This window comes from Bos mutus, chromosome 16 (assembly GCF_027580195.1).
Source record: "Bos mutus isolate GX-2022 chromosome 16, NWIPB_WYAK_1.1, whole genome shotgun sequence".
NCBI classification, from domain to species: domain Eukaryota; kingdom Metazoa; phylum Chordata; class Mammalia; order Artiodactyla; family Bovidae; genus Bos; species Bos mutus.
In genome coordinates, this window is record NC_091632.1 from 44,814,179 (window position 1) to 44,834,531 (window position 20,353).

General features: G+C 44.5%; 1 protein-coding gene across 1 annotated transcript in view; it reads left to right on the forward strand.

Annotated features, from left to right (window-relative positions):
- VPS13D (vacuolar protein sorting 13 homolog D) overlaps positions 1 to 20,353 on the forward strand; it is a 274,678-nt gene that overhangs the window by 209,547 nt on the left and 44,778 nt on the right. Inside the window, 2 exon segments of the mRNA XM_070385275.1 lie at positions 4,292 to 4,424; positions 7,400 to 7,595. Of these exon segments, the coding sequence (XP_070241376.1) occupies positions 4,292 to 4,424; positions 7,400 to 7,595 (329 nt within the window).

A 20,353-nucleotide genomic window follows, 5' to 3' on the forward strand; every position in this document is an offset into this window, starting at 1 on the left:
ACTCAGTACTGTTTTCATTGAGTGTTCCATGTATTAGGCTCTGTGCTAAGTGCTTTACATGTTTTATCTAATCCTTGCTGTATCCTCGTAGATGGCTATTCTCATTCCCATTTGAAGATGAGGAGACAGAGAGGCTCACAGAGGTGAAGTTACTCATCCATGGTCTCACAGCTATTAAATGTCACAGAATTCAAACTCAGGTGTGAATGTCCTGTCTTTATGCCATATACCTGCCTCCTTGGAGTTTTCCTTTGTCCGAGTATCTGCCACCAAGACTTCATTTCCATTTGAAGCATCATCAATGAAAAAGTTTCAACGTGAATTCAATTTTCAATGTGTCTGGCTTTTCTTTTTAAAATGTGGAGGCAGAGCTGGGGCGGGCAGTGAAAGATTTCCTACACCAGTCACTCCTACGTTATGTTGTAGCTCTCATGGGCATCTCTGCTCTGTTTGAATGGTCATTTTCAAAGTCAAGGACATGGATGAAACAGTACTTCCCAGCCTCAGAAAAGACCAGTTCCAGAGGGCACCCATAAAGAGTGCCCACTGCAATTACCTCCCTCTCCAGCCCATGTGTCCTCACCCTGTCTTTTAGGGAGAAATGAGATATAGGGTGTGATTTACTTTCCCACCGAGGTGGGGAATGAGAGATGGAATTAAGGGTGACTCAGTGCTCCCACAGTGGGAGAAGGCCGCAAGCTTTGTGGTGCCGTGGATTCGACTCTCAGAAGACCAGTGGACTGGCCCAAAGCCCAGCCTTTGATCCTTCATCTGGCTGGCTTCAGTTTAGTTCCTATAAATGTTTCTCCCTGCAAAATCTTATTAAGCTCTCATCAGTATGGGTTTGGTCAGATCATGGATTCCTACAATGGCACAAGTTTTCTGAGTTCTCAACATCATATTTCTAGGGGTGAAGACTTTGGTAGTCATTTCCTGTTAATAAAATCTCTTTGTATCCTTTCTGTCCATTCACAAGTGACAAAGGACAAGCCCAGCTGGCCTGCACAGTGGTTTTTTAATAGAGAAATGGACATTCAGATGGAAGCCCTGGAGTGTGCAGAGTATAGGCACCTTTCCATGGCAGTGGTAAGGCTCCTGAGAAGCACAGGGAAGAATCCAACATTTAGAGGGAGGAAGGGATCTCTTAGGTCATCTTGTCCCACCCTTCTGGGGTCAATGTGGTGTTTCTGTACAGAGAACACCCCAGGCCAGTTGGTGCTAGGGTTGCCAAGGCTGCTGCAACAGAATCAATTGGCAGTTAAGCTTTGACATAGCCTCCCTCATAAATCTTGGCTATTATACTTGTTTTATTGGAGGATGGGGGACAGTTAAGGGAAAGGGGTTGGTATTGGGCTATTTGCCTAGATTATTACCCCACATTCTCTTAGGGGGGAAAGTATTATGGGGTTTTTAACTTCTAAGTCAGCTGCCAGAAATATGTAGACAGGACCTTAACTTACTATCTCTTCCAGGAAGATCTCTCTTTTTAGGAAAGTCAGAGTTGAACCATTCTTTCCTTCTTCTGTGACATCAGGGAGAGACATTTTTGTCCAGACCCTGAGTGAAGACCACTGGCAACCTCTGTAATTCCAGAAGATAGCAAGAATGCGCTCCAAAACAAGGGTCACATTTCTCTCTCCTCTCTCAATTCCCAAGTGCAAAGAGTTTTTGTTCCAGGTTCTTGTTGCTGGCCGTGTCACGTGTGGAATTGTTGTCTTCCTAATGAGACTGTCACTTTTGAGAGTAGGTCCAAGGCCGCTATTCGCTTGCCTCCTTAGCAGGACCTAAATCTGTGCTGGGCCCAGAGTAAGTGCTTAATAAAGACATCCTAACTTGGATCATAGATCACAGACTGTCAGAGCTGGAAAGGATTTTGGAAACCACCAAGTCCAACACTCTAATTTTATAGATGGTACCACTCCAAAAATTCACTTTGGAGGCTGGTGTTTATCTGCTGGGAAGAGAGTTTCGGTTTTTTCCTTTCAATGTTAAATTCTCGCGCAAGTGACCATCATTCTAAATGTTTGAAAGGCTTTCTTTAGACAGTGTGGGATGTTCCTCCGTGGACTAGTAGCTGACTAATAATAACCTGATAACAGTAAGAGTGCTGACCAGATTCCATACCCTGAGCAACTGTCACTGATCCTGTCAGCCACAGGACAGCATCAGGACTATCTCCCTCCTACAGATCCTGGGAGGGAGGCACAGCGGTCAGGCCCCTGGCTCGGGGTCACGTGGCTACCAGAATGGTTGAGACTAGAATCTGGTTTGGCCAGACCCCTGAGCTTATGGCTCACAGTGGTTCTAAGTGGGGTTGCTGGAGAAAATCCCCACTTAATAAGAAATCCCACAGTGTCTCTGTCCTAAAGGAAAGTGTAAAATTACTTTTCATTAACTTCAGCTCTCTAATTAGACAGGGAGTGACAGGGAAGGTGAGGCAGAAATCAGTCATGACAGAGGTTGCATCTCCGGAAAAGTCCATGAGGTCATAAAAGCTTTTGGTCAAGAGTGCAAGGAGTTCATCCATACCGTTTCTCCATTCCATACATGAACCTGTTTGCAGGGGATGAATGGAGACATAGATGTAGAGAACGGGCTTGTGGACACAGTGCGGAAGGGAGAGAGTGGACAAATGGAGAAGGTAGTATCAACATGTATGCGCTGTCGTGTGTGAAATGGGTAGTTGGTGAGAGGTTGCTCTGTAACATGGGGAGCCCAGCCTGGTGCGCTCGTGATGACCTGGAGGGGTAGGACGTTGGGAGAGGAGGGGGGCGATATATGTATAATTATGGCTGATTCATGTTGTGGTACTGCAGAAACCAACACAACATTGTAAAAATTCAAAAACAAAAGAGTACAAGGAGAAAGAGCAGTCAGATCTTGCTCCAGGAACCATTGCTTTACGTGGAATCGCTGCTTCTTCCTCTGGTCTCTCCTGTGCCCAGAACTCACCTTCCCTCATTTCTCAGCGTCAGAAGCCTCAGGATTGATGGCTTCCAGGGCAGATCTGTGTGCCCCACCTCGCCAAACCAGAATGCAGTGGCCTTGTGGTGGCCAGGAGGCCAGTGTACTGCGTCCTCATGTCAGGCTGTTTGCCTCGAGCCTTTCCTCTGAGCTTTATATCTAAATAACATTCCTGTGAGTTTTCTAAAAGGTTAGTCCTGGGTCATTGGCACTTAAACCACTTGTTTTGGTAGATCCTTCCCGTGAAGCTTCATTATATATTTGATATCCTTCCTTTTTTATGCCTGAATGATGAGGATAAGTACCCTGTGGTTTATTAACTGTCACTTTAAACCTTTTCAGATTGTCTTGTGACAAAACAGAGTTTTATGTCCTTTTTATCCAGCTTTGATGGGTGAGACAGTTCTCTGGGTAAAGTATGCCAGGATAAATAAAATCTCACTCTGATTTGTGGGGAAGGATTTTGCATTTGAAATCATGAGTTCAGGTCTGCCACTTCATAAGAAAGGTGATCTACCCCTGTTCACCTTTCCCTAGACTTTGTTTTCCTCTTGACAGATGGGACTGGGCAGTCAGTAATTGTGGAATAAGTGGAAAAAAGGCATTACTTTGGGGCAGTTGATCTCTCTTAAAATGTGGATGTCAAATCCTCAAGCAACAATTTGCCACATTTTTATTTTGAATCCCACTGATCCTTAGAGCAAACAGCCTCTGTCCTTATCAGTGGAGTTGTCGTTGTTTAGTCGCTAAGTCGTATCCAACTCTTTTGTGACCCCATGGAGTGTAGCCTGCCAGGCTCCTCTGTCCACGGGATTTCCCAGGCAAGAATACCAGAGTGGGTTGCCATTTCCTTCTCCAGGGGATCTTCCCCACCCAGGGATCAAACCCGTCTCCTGCATTGCAGGCAGATTCTTCACTACTGAGCCACCAGGGAAGCCATCCACACCATTATGGAATCCCAAAGTTCCCCTCTCCTCCCCCAGGCCATTTTGTTACACCTTTAGTCTTTCTGTAAGTTTGCAATAGGATTGTGAAAAGTAAATATGATTATGGAAGTTTAGTAGTTGTTTAAAAACCTTATGCCCACCAGTGTAAATGTCCTACAATTCGTTATATGTCCAGTGCTTGAAAAATATTCTTCTGGGACACACACTACATGTAATTAAGCAATTAATCTCTCTCTCTCTCTGTCATTCAGTATTTACTGAATCCCAGTTAGGAACAAGGGAAGGTATTTTATTTAAAATAATAAAAACAGTTAAAAAAAAAAAAAAAACCAGTGCTGAGGCTTTAAAACTTGTTTCCTTCTGTTTTGTATTCATTCCAGTTTGCGGGGACATTATCAGATGGCTTAGGGAAGACGATGGATAATCGCCACCAGTCGGAGCGGGAGTACATCAGATACCATGCGGCCACGAGTGGCGAACACCTTGTAGCTGGCATCCACGGCCTGGCTCATGGTGAGTCATGTGATATCAGGCTGTAGACAGGGGGCTCTTCTGCCTCAGCTCCCTGGAGGTGCCTTTTGCTTATCCAATTGCAAGAAGAAATGATGGCTTGGTATCTGAGTGTGCCTGAATGCTTCCAGGCTCTCTGGTTCTGTCCTCCTTGGGTCAAAATGTTACAGCCTGTGAGAACTCTTCATTCATTTTCAAAATGTTGTACACATTGCAGTTCCTTCTTGTTCTCTGGCTTCTGTCTCCCAAGTGTCCTAGGATGTAAGTGTCCAAACCCCTTTTTAGAACACAGGACTACTGCTTCAAGACTTGCCTTCTGCTCACTGATTATTCCTTCCAGAGGTAGTGAAATGTGAATTGGCTGCCAGGTTTGTGGCCCAGATGTTTTTGAGTCATAAATGCACATTCATAGGGATTGTAGATTTATGTGCCCAAGAGATGTGGAACACAGCATGAATGTCTCTGAACTTGCTTATGGTTCTGATTTTTAACGTTTCAGTCTGACTCATCTGTTGCGTCAGTACCTTCTCTGCATGACGTTGAAGGACCCTAGGCAAGTAGACCCAGCCAGCTCTTCCCACCACTGTCCGCAGCCACACTGTATTTCAGCAACCCAGACTTATATCCTGCTCTCCAGACATGCCCCCGAGTCCTTGCTCACTCATGTTTCTTCTGCCCTCCCCTCCCCAGCCGCACTTCCTTGCCCATCAAAATCGTTCTCTACCTGCAAGTCCCCACTCAGATGAGGTTTGCGCAGCTCCACTGTCCCCAGTTAGAATCAGTGTTGATTAGAGCAGACCTGGCAGTCTGAGTTGTGTGTGTAGCCAGCTGTGTGTGTCTTGCTTCCCTGATAGGCTTTGAGGGCAAGGAGAGGATAAAGACCCTCTCGTGGTCACCTTTATACCTGCAGTGCCTCACACAGCACCTGGTGTACAGCTCGTGCTTAGTGATGGTTGTCGGTTGAACTGCTTGTACCAGATTCTTAGGAATAGTCTGAAGCTCTCAGTAACAATTGGAGGAAAAACAAGGAATATACCTAGTAAAAAATCATATTTTTCTTCGTTTTTGTTTATCAAGTTTCCTGATGATAAGGTTTGGATCAAAATGCCTCTGCCCAGCTGGAAAGCAAGCAGCCCCCAAGGAGACATCAAGCTAGCAGTGAACTTTGGCTGAAATTGATCTGTTTATGGACTTTAAAAGTTGATTGTTGGGCAATCTTTTGGGGTTAAAGATTTAATCATTGTTTCTGGTCACTGTAATGATAGTGCACCAGACAATTTTAAGACTTTATTTTTTTAATGAATATAAAGTGCTTTGCTATGTGTACTTGTCTTTATCTATCCAGCATCCTTGAGATGCAGAGAGAAACCATGCCTGTCCTCACTGTTTAGATGGGTGTTCCAGTGTGCTGAGAAAATGAGTGAGTGGTTCACAGTAGCAAAATCCCTCCAAGCCAGGGATCCTTCAGATAATATGTGCAACACCTCCAGAAGCCATTCGGGCCAGTCTGAGACCAAGAACCAGTGGCCTCATCCAAGGGGGACCCATTAAGCTCTGGGATGTATGAAAGCAGTAGAGTGAGATCCTTCCTTCTGATGAAAAAACAAAACAAAAAACAACCCTTAAACGATAACAAGAACCAGAATCAAAGCCGTCTCCTTGGTTTTTAAACCAGGTTTTTAAACTGAGAGTCAGGCTCAGTTCCCCCTGTCGGCCCCACTCAACCCAGGTTCAGTCATGTTCTGACTCTGCCATGAGCTTTGTTCCAAACTTTGGGAAAGGCCTGTTGCCTCACTGGAGCAAGTGGACCCAGAATCCAGAAGAAATGCCGTGAATTGTTAGTATATTCTCACCCAAGGAACTTCCTATACCAATTTGTCTCACTAGAGCTGAAGAGTCTAGAGAGAGTGTCCTCATACCCCCTCCATCAAAGGGTAAACATCTGTGAGTGTCCCTGGCACAAATCCTGGAGACGATTCTTCCTAGCAATGCCTGCGTCCTCTCCAGCCTCTGCCAACTTCTGGCCACTTGGGAGGCTCTTTAAGGTCACTGCCATCACCTTTCAAAATGTTTGGAATGTCTTTTTGACCTCGGTCAATCTTTTGAACTGATGGCATCTAGGGTTCCAGCTGACACTGGCAGCCTTGGGGATACCCTTCATCCAAGCTTCACCCTCGACTCCGATTGCATGCACCTGTTTCAGCAACGTGTTCAGGAAGGAGTTTTGACCCCATTTCAGGCATTCAGTGGTGCTGCTGCTGCTGCTGCTAAGTCACTTCAGTCGTGTCCAACTCTGTGCGACCGCTTAGATGGCAGCCCACCAGGCTCCCCTGTCCATGGGATTTTCCAGGCGAGAGTACTGGAGTGGGTTGCCATTTCCTTCTCCAATGCGTGAAAGTGAAGTCGCTCGGTCATGTCCGACTCCTAGCGACCCCATGGACTGCAGCCCACCAGGCTTCCCTGTCCATGGGATTTTCCAGGCAAGAGTACTGGAGTGGGGTGCCATTGCCTTCTCCGGTGGTGCTGGCTAGTCAAATAGTATTCTTTGAAAACTGAGGATTTATATTTGGTTCTTGCTCCACCTTACATTTTAGAGGATCCCAACTTTCCCCAAGGGCCCAATTTGCTGGTCCGTTGATTTAATCCTCTGTCTGCACCCTTTCCTGATTGCCCATAAGCTATTCAAGCTCTGGAATTAAAAAGTAGTCACTGGTAATCTCTTCACTTTCCTTTGTTTTTTCAAAACTGAAACACGCTGTCCTTCTCACTGACGTGTGATGCATGTTCTCTGACTCTCAACTCCGAGGGCACACCTGCTGCCGCCCCATCTTGATGGGCCTCCCTGTTGCCTGTCAGGAGGTTGGCATGATGCCCATATGTCTACCTCGCCAGGTGCATGAAATTGAGGGGTTTGCCTTTAAATGCTTTTTTGCTTTTGTCCTTGGCCAGGTTACCACAGCCCTTGTCTCTTTTGCTAGGTATCATTGGTGGACTGACCAGTGTTATAACCTCAACCGTGGAAGGTGTGAAAACAGAAGGGGGTGTCAGCGGTTTCATATCTGGCCTTGGGAAAGGGCTTGTTGGCACTGTCACCAAGCCAGTGGCAGGCGCCCTGGATTTTGCATCAGAAACAGCCCAGGCGGTGAGAGACACAGCCACCCTTAGTGGCCCCAGGTCAGTGGTCGTGGGGGGAGTGGCTTTTGCAATTTCCATCCCCAGTCTGCTGCCTCTGCTGAGCCATAGTGATATGTTTGATCATACACTTTCTGCCTTAATGAAATGATTTTTAAAAAACTGAATACACGTAACTAAAATTTCTGACCTGCCTAATACAAATACATGAAAATGAAGTATAAACATCTGGCATAATTTTCTATATATCTGTATCTATCTATCTATACCTGCATATACTGGATGTGTATGTGTGTGTGTGATTTTTTTTTTAATTAGACTAATCAGAAACACAGTGGCATCCTTACACACATCCCCTGTTCACCAAACTGAGTAGACCCCTCCAAACACCCGTTAAGAAAACTTGGGCTGTGTCTTGCTCCAAGGCCCTGTGGCATGGTTGGAGAATCCAACAGTTGCGGTTCACCACATGTAGTCTGTCCCTTCTTAGTTCTCCCTCCATTTGAAAGTGCCAGCCGGTCCCCCAACCTTACAGAGAAACTTCCCAAGGAAGCTGGCAGTTCTTCTGTGGGATGCCATCTTGCCTTGACCCCAGCTGAGACAGGAAATCAGTGACAGCCCACACAGTTCCAAATCCCATAGACTCCAACCACTATAACTTTGCTATTCATGTTAGTGGCCGATTTTAGCCTCCCTTGTCCAGAGTGACTAATTGGGGATCTTATCAACAGAGGGTGTAATGAATGTTACAGTTCCCAGCCAAGCTGGACTCCACTTAAGCCCAGAAGATTTTGCTGCTGCCTGGTTAATAGATATCCCCTGAGTGGGTTAGTAGGCCCTTAGAACGCCCAGGGCCTGGGCCACGTCCACACCCTGTCGCTCCTTCAAATAGGATTTGAAGTGAAATCGTCCCCAATTAAAATGAATCCATTTTCTGTCACCAGGAAGCCTTTCTGATGACACATTACTGCACTAGGGGAAATGCTTCAGATTGTAGACGGGGACCACGTCATGTGTTCAGCTAGAATGTCTTCCATCTGGAAACAGCTGCTCCTTAAAAAAAGGATCTGTGGAGTTTAGTCCTTTAGTGAAGTTACAGTCTATTCTCAGACACAAGGCTGAAACAATCCTTGAGTATCTCTCAAAGGATGTAGGAAGCTGGGGAAGGGGGCAGGAGGGAGGCTTCAGAAGGATTTTCCAGTTAGTTTCTCCATGTTTGCCCGAAGCCCAAAAAGTCTCTGTCCAGTTCTTTGTTAGGACAGTAAGACCCAATGAAGCCCAAGTTAAGTGGAAGGCCCTGAATAATTCCAGAAGACCCATTCTTATCCTTAAAATCCTAGAGTGGTCAAGGGACAGAGTGATTTGTTTCCGAAAGAGTCCGAGGTATATGTGTTAAATTTAGAAACATAATTTTGTGCTGCGAACTCTCATGATGTTGACCAGAAAGAAATCACTTGCATTTTATACAGTGTCAGTTTGGAAAGCTTGATGAAGTTTCGCATTCTTTTTAGGAGGTCAAGAAAGGCACAAAATGCTTGCTGCAGAAAGGTGGTGGTGTCATTTTTGCCAGTTGTCTAGCTTGATTGCAGACGGTTCTATTTAGTGTTAGTGGCGTGTATGTATCACTCATTCATTGTTTTGATGAGTAAATATTGATTGAAAATTGCCTGAAAACTGAAGGCTGGGAATATAGCAGAATGCAAGGCTGAGCCTAGTCTCAGAGGACTTACAGTCAAGCAGGGTAGCAAACATAAAACAAATAATCATAGGAGTAATTATTTGCTAAAATTGTGATAAATGACACAGGAAATTTACAGAGTGCTGTGGGACTGTATAATTAGAGGAGGCAAAGAGTCGAAAGAGGCTTACTCATGTGTGGTAAATGGGGTCAAGAAAGGCATATCTAGGGAAGTGATACTTGAGGTGAAGCCTAACGTAAAAGTGTGACCTGGCCAGGTAAAGAGAAGGAACAGTCACCTCCCAGGTAATGGGGGACAGGGAACCTGTGTGCTTTGCCTCAAAGCAGATAGCAGTTAGTTGGCCAGTCCAATTGAATTGCCCAGAACAGCTATCTTCTAGTCACTCACTCCTCCTAGAAACCAAAGCTCTAGTGATAAGTGAGGAGCAGCCAGGTAGCCATGGGCCCTTGGGCATGGAAGTTCAGAGGGGACGTTGAACTGCTGCCTCTCTTCTCTGTTCCTGGAGGAGCCAGTAGTGAGAGAATCATGGCCACAGTACCATGCTCTAGACCCATGCTAACTTAGGGCCTCAGAGAAACTTGGCCCTCCACCCTTCATTGCACTGAAAGGCATTACAGATTCTTCTGGAACTCTGGAACCCATTTCCCTTGGTCCATTTGTCTAGATGGAACCATATGGTTATTAATGAGGAGCCATGTGTTAGAGAGAAAAGATCCCTTAACCTGGAAAACAATAGCACTGGGTCCCAACCCCCTTCCCTACCAGTTTTGGGCCCTTGGTCAAGCCTCTGAGCCCCCTTGAAGCCTCAGTTTTTTCCTCTCTGAACTGGGGATAAAAATACCTATTTATTCTCTCTCAGAGGTTTGAAACCCAACCAGAGTTATTTTAATGTGGATGTTGTAAAGAACTATAAAATGCTGAGTGATACTATTTTTGAAGTCACATTAAAGGAGCAGAGAGGTTTTTGCAGGTGGAGAAACATTTGAGTGCCTCAAGGGTTTGTTCTGATGACACTGTGATCTCTTAGGAACATACTAGTTCTCCCAAGGGATAAATCACCCTGATTTCTTGGAAGTGAGTTGTAACCATCTCCAACCATCCCAGTTGATTGAACAGGATCCAGGGGTGTTACTCAGGGTTTTTCCCCACTGTTTAGACAACAGGGACTAACAAATGATTTGAAGGGATTAGAAGTGAGATTCTGACCGAGAGCTGACCTGAGCCCAGGGACCGAGCCAGCAGTAGAACCCAGGAGTCCAGGCGCTCTGCCTCTGAGTCTGCTCTTGGAATGAGACTTTCTGCTTCCTTTGTAATATTTCATCCAAGGGAAGGCTTAGATCTTAGCATCTATGTTTTAACCGACCCAAATTTCAAGCAGATGATAGCAAAGTAAGCCATAAAACTGTGAAAGAATATTCCTTCCAGTAATCCATCTGAAAAGTGGCCTTACAGGAAATATTGGCTCCTTTCTGTGTTTATTTGAACATGATTTTATTTATAGGGAACCCCCGCCCCCCCACTTGAGTTCCTTGAGATTAAAATACTTCCAAGTTCCTCTCCCTGTTGGCGTGTGCAGGCGTTCCAAGAAGGCAGCCACCTACCTTTTCCCTGAAATTTCCATGCAGTCTCACAGTTCCTGGGAAGGCAGGTGGGGGTGGGGGAGAGGGGAGGGCGGAGGACAGCAGAGCCTCTGGCCTCAGCGTGAATGCTGTGGGCCAGTATCCCCTGCTGCATTTGTTAACTGCACAAGTATGTGTGGTTTGGAACTGAAGAAGAAAGCCTCTTCCAGGGCCACGTTCTGCTGGCTCAGGTTGCATCTTCTCGTCTCCGTGTGTTGAGCCACATTTGTCCATTCCCAAGTAAAGTTTACGAAAATGGCACTGAGGCAGCCACACTTGCAATGCCACTGAAGCCATGTGGACAAGTCTGCCACCCTTCAGGTGGTGGTGGTTTAGTCGCTAAGTTGTGTGAGGCCCACCGGGCTCCTCTGTCTGTGGGATTCTCCAGGCAAGAATACTGGAGTTGGTTGCCATTTCCTTCTCCAGGGGATCTTCCCGACCCCAGAATCGAACCCGGTCTCCTGCACTGCAGACAGATTCTTTACTGACCGAGCTACGAAGGAACACTTCATGGGACCAGGCCAAAGCCGAGGCATGTCCAGTTCTCTGCGTGTGGGGTGGAGTTTGCTGGTAGCATTTAAAAAGGTACTTCAGTAGAAAACCTCAGAGACCCAGCAGCAGCAAAAAAAAAAAAAACACAGAAAAGAAAGGAGGGTGTGACCTTGAGCTATTTATTTACTTGTTTATTTCTCTGAATACTGCATGTTGTACACATGGGGTCACAGGACATTTCGAGAAAGCAGCAGCTGGAGGTGTATTAAACTGAGCCCCTGAGGTTTCCTCCAAACTGTTTCTTCACTTTTTCTGTCAAGACCCAGAACCAGGGGGTAGAGGTGGGAGTTGGCAGAACTTAAAATATTCAAACTAATTTAGCAAAGCTCAGGAGTGTTGGCGCTTATCTCATTATTTGTCAGATAAGGAAGAAGGGGGAATCCGAAGGATAATGACAGATCAGCATTTAAGGATCTCAGCATCAGGACTCTGATAACGTTCTGGAATCCCGGGATCCTCATACTGTGCACATAGATGCAAACTCCAGTTGCTCAGAGAGTTTTTGAGTAACCTTTCAGTTGATTTCACAGAAAAGATTCATGGTGGACTTTTTTGACTTCTTTAAGTGAAAACACTCCCAAGATACCACCTAAAATTCGTTAAAGATACTTTACGTGCATGGCCTCTTAGATGTGAAATGGAAATGGATTTTTTTTTTCTTCAGGAAAAGCCCTTTCTGTTAGTATTTGCATCCTAACCCACAACTCTCCAGGATAAATGGGTTAAGACCCTCATGGGTCATCAGAGCCTGGGTGCAATCAGGGTGGGCAGGTGTGAAGAAAGTAAGCAAAGGGGATTTAGGAAGTGCTTCTCCTGCTCTTCCAGTCCAGTCTGGCAACACTACTCGTAATCGCTGTGCTCAGAATGCAGCCGTCTGCCCTTTGTGGTGTATTATACGTAACACATCAGGCTGAATTGGCTTGCATTAAGCCTTTAGGAAACTTCCAAAGGTAAAAATCTAATAAAAATGTAAACATTCATTAGTATATACCATGCATGCATCAGTGCATGCCCAGTCCCTCAGTCGTGTCTGACTCATTTGCAACCCGGTGGACTGTAGCCTGCCAGGCTCCTCTGTCCATGGGATTTTTCCAGGCAAGAATATTGGAGCAGGTTGCCATTTCTTCCTCCAGGGGATCTTTCCAACCCAGGGATTGAACCCGCATCTCTTATGCATTGCCAGGCAGATTCTTTACTGCTGAGCCACTGGGGAAGCCCAGGATATACCAGTGCTCTCAGTTTTTTCCACCATGTTCCCTCTAAGGCAGAGGATGGTGGACCGATGCCCCCTGAATCTGGAGGCAGAGCAAGTCCAGCACTTCTTGCAAAGTTTCTGTTTTATCTTGAAACTGTAAATGGAGTTTACAGTTTATCCCATGTTTGTTTTAAATAAGGTAATATTTTTACATTGCTACCCAGTAAAATCAACTGTTCAGAAAGATACACCATGTCATCCTATAGCTACTGCCTCTTGCTCATTTAAGAAGTACAGGATACTCCTTCCAGATGAACCCTGCAGACCCTCAGAGCGTCTATGTAAAGCCATGGTTACTGGCCTGGGTGAAAAGCCAGCACCTAGGACAGGTTTGACCCAAGGCTCTGTTTCTCATCTTTGGGCGTATCTGTCTATTGGCTTGGTAACCATCTGCTGGGGGCAGCCAGGTCGTTTGTCGACATGTCAGTTTTATCATGAGAAGGATTTCAGTTTCGGTGAAACTGAAAAATTACTGTTGCATCTGGCTGAAAGGAAGGGACTGTTCATATCTCTCCGGTTTCCAAAAGTGGCCCCGTGGCTCTAGGGGCACCCCTGTGTCTGTCTCCTGCTTACCCCTGACTGTGAGGTAAGAACTCTGTGTCCTCACTTCCTGATCTTGCCACACCAGGCCTTTCCCGAGAATGCTTGAACATCGATTGGTCCTTCTCTCAATCCTCCTGAGCACACCCAGAAGAAGAAACAACACTCAGAACTATGCTAATGACATGTGATGTCTCACTCGGGTCTGAAATTAAGCTGATGAAGTTACAGAATAAGATATTTTTAAGAAACATCTTAACATGCCTTATAAGTTAAAATTTCTCTCCCAGGAACACAAGCAGAGAGCTCTTATTTTCTAAGACAGACTTCTTCCCTCTTGCTGAACTCCAAATACTGTACTCCCCTTTCACTCAAAGGCTCCAGACGATCCATTCTCATTGTAACATAGCTTATGGAAAGCTCAAATCTGTTGATGGAAAAAAAAGAAGTGTGTGTGTTCCTGCACACACATATTTGAGAAAAGCCTTTCCATTTATGAAATCCCATGACTCATTTTTATGCGAGATTATCTGTTAAGGGAAAAACCACTTTTTTGGTCATGGTACATTATTATCATTTCTAGAAAGGAGAGTGTCTATTTTTTGCCATTTTTGGCTTGCAGAGATGACTGACTTCATGGAAACGGCACTATCCTGCTTCCAAAAGTAAAAATAAATTGAATTCAGGCACGTACGTCTTTGATATATAGTCCTGGTGTCTCAACCAGCAGGTCTTTGCTCAAAGAAAATAGAATGGAAAGTATGATTGCTTTCTGATTCTGGTTTCTTCCATTTAAAAATTAAATAGTCAGTCTGAGGCATGTGCACGCACGCACGCACACACACACACACACACACACACACACACAAGTCCTTATATATGTAGTCCCTTCCTTGTTCAGAGACTTGATTTTTAAAACTCTGGAATGACCCCCAGTCTTACATACATAAGATATGCATTTGAGGTTTTTGCTTTTAACTTCAAAAGAAGCAGAAGTGTATTTCTTCCTGAAAAAAATTTGTATTCCCTGTATTAGAAAAGAATTAAATGTCATTTAACTGTTGGTGGAATTCCTCTGCCAAGGCATGAGGTTTATTTATTTTTAGATTTTGATGGCCATCTTCTGTCTTTCATGGTTTTCCCTTCCAGAATCATCCATCTTTGCCCAGGATGAAATTGGAGTCTCCCTGAAAAAAAGGGATCCAGGTTTGAGTTCATAGCCCCTGCTCCCAGAGAGCTTTAGTCAGTAGGATAATTCTGAAATAAATAGAGGCCACATGGGCTAGCAGAGAACTGAAGAGTGTAGTACTGTTTTAGAAGTAAAGGCCTGTAGCCATTGGTGGAAGAAAAGGCAGCCTTGGGTTTTATTAACTCCAAGTTCCCTTACTCTGAGACCTTTTTTGAGTACTCTTTTTGTCAGACTGCCTCTCAAAGACAGACTTGTGCTAAGTTTCTCACTAATTTGTCAAATGGCAGGGTCGGGGAGGAGGGAGAATGAGATTGAATTAGTGTAACATTTTAATCATAAAGAAAATTTTATTATATTTATTATATATGGGTGGGGCTTCCCCAGTGGCTCAGCAGTCAAGAATCCATCTGCAATGCAGAATATGCAGGAGAAACAGGCTGAATCCCTGAGTCAAGAAGATTCCCTGGAGGAGGAAATGGCAACCCACTCTGGTATTCTTCCCTGGAAAATCCTATCGACAGGGAAGCTTCGTGGGCTACAGTCTCTGAGGTCACAAAGAGTCAGACACTACTGAGGACTGAACACACACACACACGTATTATATATAACTCAAATTAGGTTAACAGTGTTACTAACCTGTATCCTTTGTGGATTTACTTTAATCTGTAGAGAACACGGATTTCTAATTAGCACATAATTTATACATATGGGTCCTTTTAGGACAGAGGTTCTCAAAATATAGTCTAAGGACCCCTGGGGGACCCCCCTCAATACTCTCCATGGGATCTGTAAGGCCAAACCTATTTTTGTATATTTACATATTCATATATAGATATACGGAGGGAAAAAAAACTATTTTTATAATAACATTCTCTAATGAATGAACAGAGGAGTTTTCCAGAAGCTATACAATATGCGATATGGCAACAGGTTAGCTGTGGAAGCAGATAAGAGAATGGCAGCTGTTTTCGATTAAGCAAGAGTTATAGAGATTTGCAGAAATACAAAACAATGCCACTCTTTGCACCTTCTGTGACTTCATGAATATGTCACTGGCCAACAAATACCTCTACCTGGTTTATTTCTTCGACAAGCTATTTTGTTTGAAAATATGGTGATGATCCATCAGCTGCTGATAAATAGTGCATGTTGGTAACGATGGATTAATGTGGATTAAACTGTAGGAGCCACTGTAATGCGATGCTTCACTTTGGCTTCCTGCCAACAATTGTCAGTCCTGGTTTGCTCCTGACTTTTACTGGGTTTCTTGAAGTAACAATTGGGAAGATTTTACCACATATCAGAAGGACCTCTCACAATAACTTACCTAATTTAGTCCTTCACCTTAACCTACCATCCCAATAAATTCTAACTTTAGCAGCATGGTAAGTGCTCAGCAGAGGACTTCAAAGTGCAAGGTCCATCTTGTCAAAAGGCCAGTCAGTTGTGTGAGCAGTGCCCTGAGCTCATTCAGGAAATCAAGAGGGTACCTCTCTGTCATAGTTTACTTGGCAAAACCTCAGTTTTCTGCCCTGGCAAAGTTGATGGAACAGGACAAACCCACAATATTTGGATAAGTTCCTTTGAACTCCTTGCAGAGAGCAGTTTTTATGAGGCCGTTGTTCTCCGTTAACACCAGAGACAGCTCCTAGTAGATTTTCCCCAAACATACTTCAAACATAGATAATGGCAGGGGTGACCCAGGCTGTATCATAAAATCCCAGGGGCTGCTGAAAACTTCAAAGGGGAGTCAGCACAGAGCTTCACCTCTCGTTAGGAGGAGGATGGATCACCCTGGTGGGTTGGGACTAGCTGAATGTAGTGTAACCTCACTAAGTACCTCCAGGATGGACAGAGGACAGAGCTCGTCGGTCCTCTAGACTTGACTGAGCTACTCTGGCAGCACAGTTAGGGTAGTTAGACTGGCACCCGGCCACCTCCCAGGGCATCAGCATTTCAAATTAGCATGTGTGGGTACCTTCATGTCTTCTAGTGAAAAGATGCGAGCCTCAAAGAGTTTCTGTGTTCTTGTTTGAACTGTTGAGGGGCACTGTAAATTTAGTTAATGAACTTGTGATATTCTAACCTGATTGCTTAGAGAGTGCTCTGGTTCATGTGTAGGCGAACTGACAGTAAAAATTCATCAGGTGGTGAAGTACTGACCTCCTGCTATATTCCAGGCATATAATAGGTATTAAGTACTGAGAATATTTAATACTGGAGGACAGACTGCTTTGAAGAATCTTCCAGATTCCTGAGAATCATCAAAGTGTCTGTGGGTTAATGTTCTTGAATTAGTCTTACATGTCCATTAAAGCAAGTTTCCTATAGCTTTCTTGAAGTACCCCTTTATTAGTGATTTGACTTGCTATTTGTTCTTGGAAACAAATTGCATTTGTGTGTCAGTAGTCTATATTTGGTGGTGTGTATTGGTGTATATTTGATAGTTACAAGCATTTTTTTCCACATTATCAGGTCACCACAACCCTTTCAAAATGAATTGTTATCGTTTTACTAATTGTTTACAATTGGATAATTATCTCTTAATTTTCCAATTGTTCTTTCCACCTTAGGCATATTTATTAAATATTCTTTAGTTTCTACAATTAATAAGAACAGTGTTTTTAAAAAATATAATTTTGACCTTAATGATCTCTTTATGACAATTTTTTTTAATCTTTTCAAATTAGAGTTTATTTTATCAAAGTAAGTAGCATACCCACACTTTCAGAAGTCAAAGATTTCTTCCTGTGAGAAATAAACCATCAGTTAGCTGCCCCGTTTTTCCCCAACCCCTGATTCCTGTTTCTTTAGAGGCAGCCACCTCCAATACTTGGGGCTGTATTTTCATTTTGGAGGTACTTAACCTCCATGTTTCTAAAGGAATAAAAATGAGAATAGTGCATTTCTTGATATCATTGACTTCTTATTGCTGTCTATACATGTCCCCCGCACCCCCCATTCCGTTTTTCAGTATACTGTACTTATATCATTTTCTGGTAAATCAGTAATTCCACTTTTACATTGTTGTTGTTCAGCTGCTAAGTCGTGTCCAACTCCTTGCAACCCCATGGACTGCAGCCTGCCAGGCTCCTCTGTCTTCCACTATCTCCTGGAGCTTGCTCAAATTCATGTCCACTGAGTCAGTGATGCTACCTATATGTAAAGAATATTCCCAGTGAAGCCACGTAGGTTACTATGATTATGTTTCCAGTTTGGTTTAACTTTGTAGTTTGTTTTTTTTCTCCCTGGAGCCAATAATCACTTTTATTATTTTTGCTTAGTTTTATATAGACATATTCCCAGTTTATCCTCAAATTTTTATCTACTTTTGACTTTTTCACTCTGAGATTAGTAACTCCTTTTTAAGATATTTTTCCTATCTGCCTATTACTAATACATCCATACACTATCCTCTTGTTGTTGTTCAGTCACTATGTCCGACTCTTTGCAACCCCATGGAGTGAAGCACGCCAGGCCTCCCTGTCCCCCACCATCTCCTGGATGCCTGAGTTCATGTCCATGGCATCGGCGGTGCCATCCAGCGATCTCATCCTCTGTCATCCCCTTCTCCTTCTGCCTTCAATCTCTTCCAGCTTCAGGGTCTTTTTTCAATGAGTTGGCTGTTTGTATCAGGTGGCCAAAGTATTGGAGCTTCAGCTTCAGCATTAGTCCTTGCAGTGAGTATTCAGGGTTGATTTCCTTTAAAATTCCTCCTGTCCATGTTTAAAAATGTACTTAGTAATTGATCAGTTACATTTTTTCTCTGGAAAGCCTTCCCCTAGCTGCCTCCTGCTCCTGTCCTCTGTAGAGTGAAGGCCCTCATTCTCTCCTGAGTTTCTTTCTCCCGGTTGCTTGTTTTGGCCTTTTTCTTTCATGAATAGACAGTTCCCAGATGTTTGATGATTCTTGACAAGGTGTTCTCCTATCTTGAGAGGAGGTGCTAGTCTGCAGACTGGGGGCTCTCTGTGTGGGGCCCGGGGCCTCACCATGAAGCATCAGGTGGGGACCTGCTGGTGCCCATCTTCTGCTGAGGAGGAGCGGGCTGGCTGTGGGTGGGAGAGCCCTGTGGTCTCACCGCTTCTTATCCAGACTTCTACCCAACTTTCCTGTTTTCACCATCTCACAGACAGCCCTCCCTGTTCCTCCCTGATGCCCCAAGCACTCAGAGCTCCTTGGTGCACCTCCGTCTTTATGAAATTCAGCGGTTAATACACTAATTAGCTCACTGCTTTGTGGCTGCTACTCCCTCGGGCTTACATCTCAGCACCACTTGTCCATCTGCTCTTTAGCTTCTAAAATGTTGTTGACACCTTCTCTTTATCCTTTTGGATCCTTGCCACTTGTATCCCTTTGCTTTCACTTTAAAGGGGTCTCTGGACTCAATCTGTCATAGTTAATCAGAAATCCTATAATTTAGGTTTTTTTCACTAGTTCATTCGTCTTTTCTTGATGTCTTTTCTCCTCCACATCCAGCTAGTAGCTCTGAATTAATGTAGTTTTACTGAAATCCATATACATTGTTTCTGCTAAAACAGTCTTTTAAGTTTGGTGATATCAATAAATAAAAATACTGTTAACATTTTTAAACCTTTCCTGTGGATGTTTACTACGTCATATGTATTTTACATGTATTATCTCATTTAATCATCATGACAGCTTTTGAACACCATCTGCTTAGGGCGGTCAGCAGCCCTTCTTTCCCAGAAAGATTTAGAATGCATCTGGAGAGAGATCGTTGCTAGTCCCAACCCCAGCTTTACGTCTGGTACTGGTCTTTAATCTCTCATTCCGTGTGTTGTAAAGAAACAGGTTGTGGAAGGCTCTTGTCAGATCCTGGGAACATGAAAGAAACAGCACACCCCACGGTAGTGACACGGCCCTGTCACCACCCCTCACTGAACCATAAAAGCTATTCAGAGGGGCTGGCAGCTGGTGAGCGACTGTACTTAGATCCTGGGTGCTGATGGGTGTTTTGTAGTTTCCAAGGGAAGTTGCTGAAAGTTTTCTTATCTTGACACTCCAAGGGCAAGAGGTCTCTCTTCAAAGAGAAGCGCCTGTTTCAGAAAGAGACATGGAAAGAACATAAAATCTCAGATCTTCCCCAGTCCTGGAGAAGACGTGGGAAGGAGTGCTGTGGTGGCCAGTGTGAGATGAAACTGAGCATCTGCAGAGATCAAGAAAGGGCTCCCAGAGCCCTGCCTGGTTCCCATGTCTGTACCACAAGGTCAGAGGGCAGCCCTGAACGTGAGTCATCTCACTGCTGCTGCTTAGCTGTGGCCCAGAGCAAGTTTCTCCCCCTTAGTATCTCTGGGGTGAGATTCCTCTGACTCATGGAATAGGACTGATAATGCCTGCCTCGGCGGGTGGTTATGTGCCTTAGATGACATAAGGTTTATAAAGCGCTTAGCTGACTTGGGACGTGTATAATTAGGGCTCCAGAAATGGCATCTGAGTCAGTATATACCTCTCTGAATATGGGATGCTAAGCATAAGTGATGCGGGGGTTATGTCTTCACCTCTTACTTGTTCCCTGTCCCTGAAAACTTGCCGACCACTTGCTATGGTGGTGAGACCAGAAAGTCATACGCTATGCTGGGTTTTTGTCTCTCCCCTTCTCTTTCTTCACACAAAATAGTTAAATTCAGGCCCACAAACCTGTGCTTGTCACACGGTTGGAATTCTGGGTGGATGAACTCACCTGGGCTCTCAGCCCTTGTGTACCAGAAACCCCACTGGAAAAGGTGTGCAGAGGCCACGAACTTGCTCTGAACCCGCCTGTGGAAGAGCAGGTGATCCCAAACTATTGTTAGTGTCTGCTGTAAATGATATGCCTCTGGGTTCGAGCAGAGTTCAGCCAAAAGCCCCACATGACATGGAAATCTGTCCTGGAGCCAGGTTTGTCGGGTAGAAGTTATGTAGCAAATGTCTCCAAACTTTGGCAT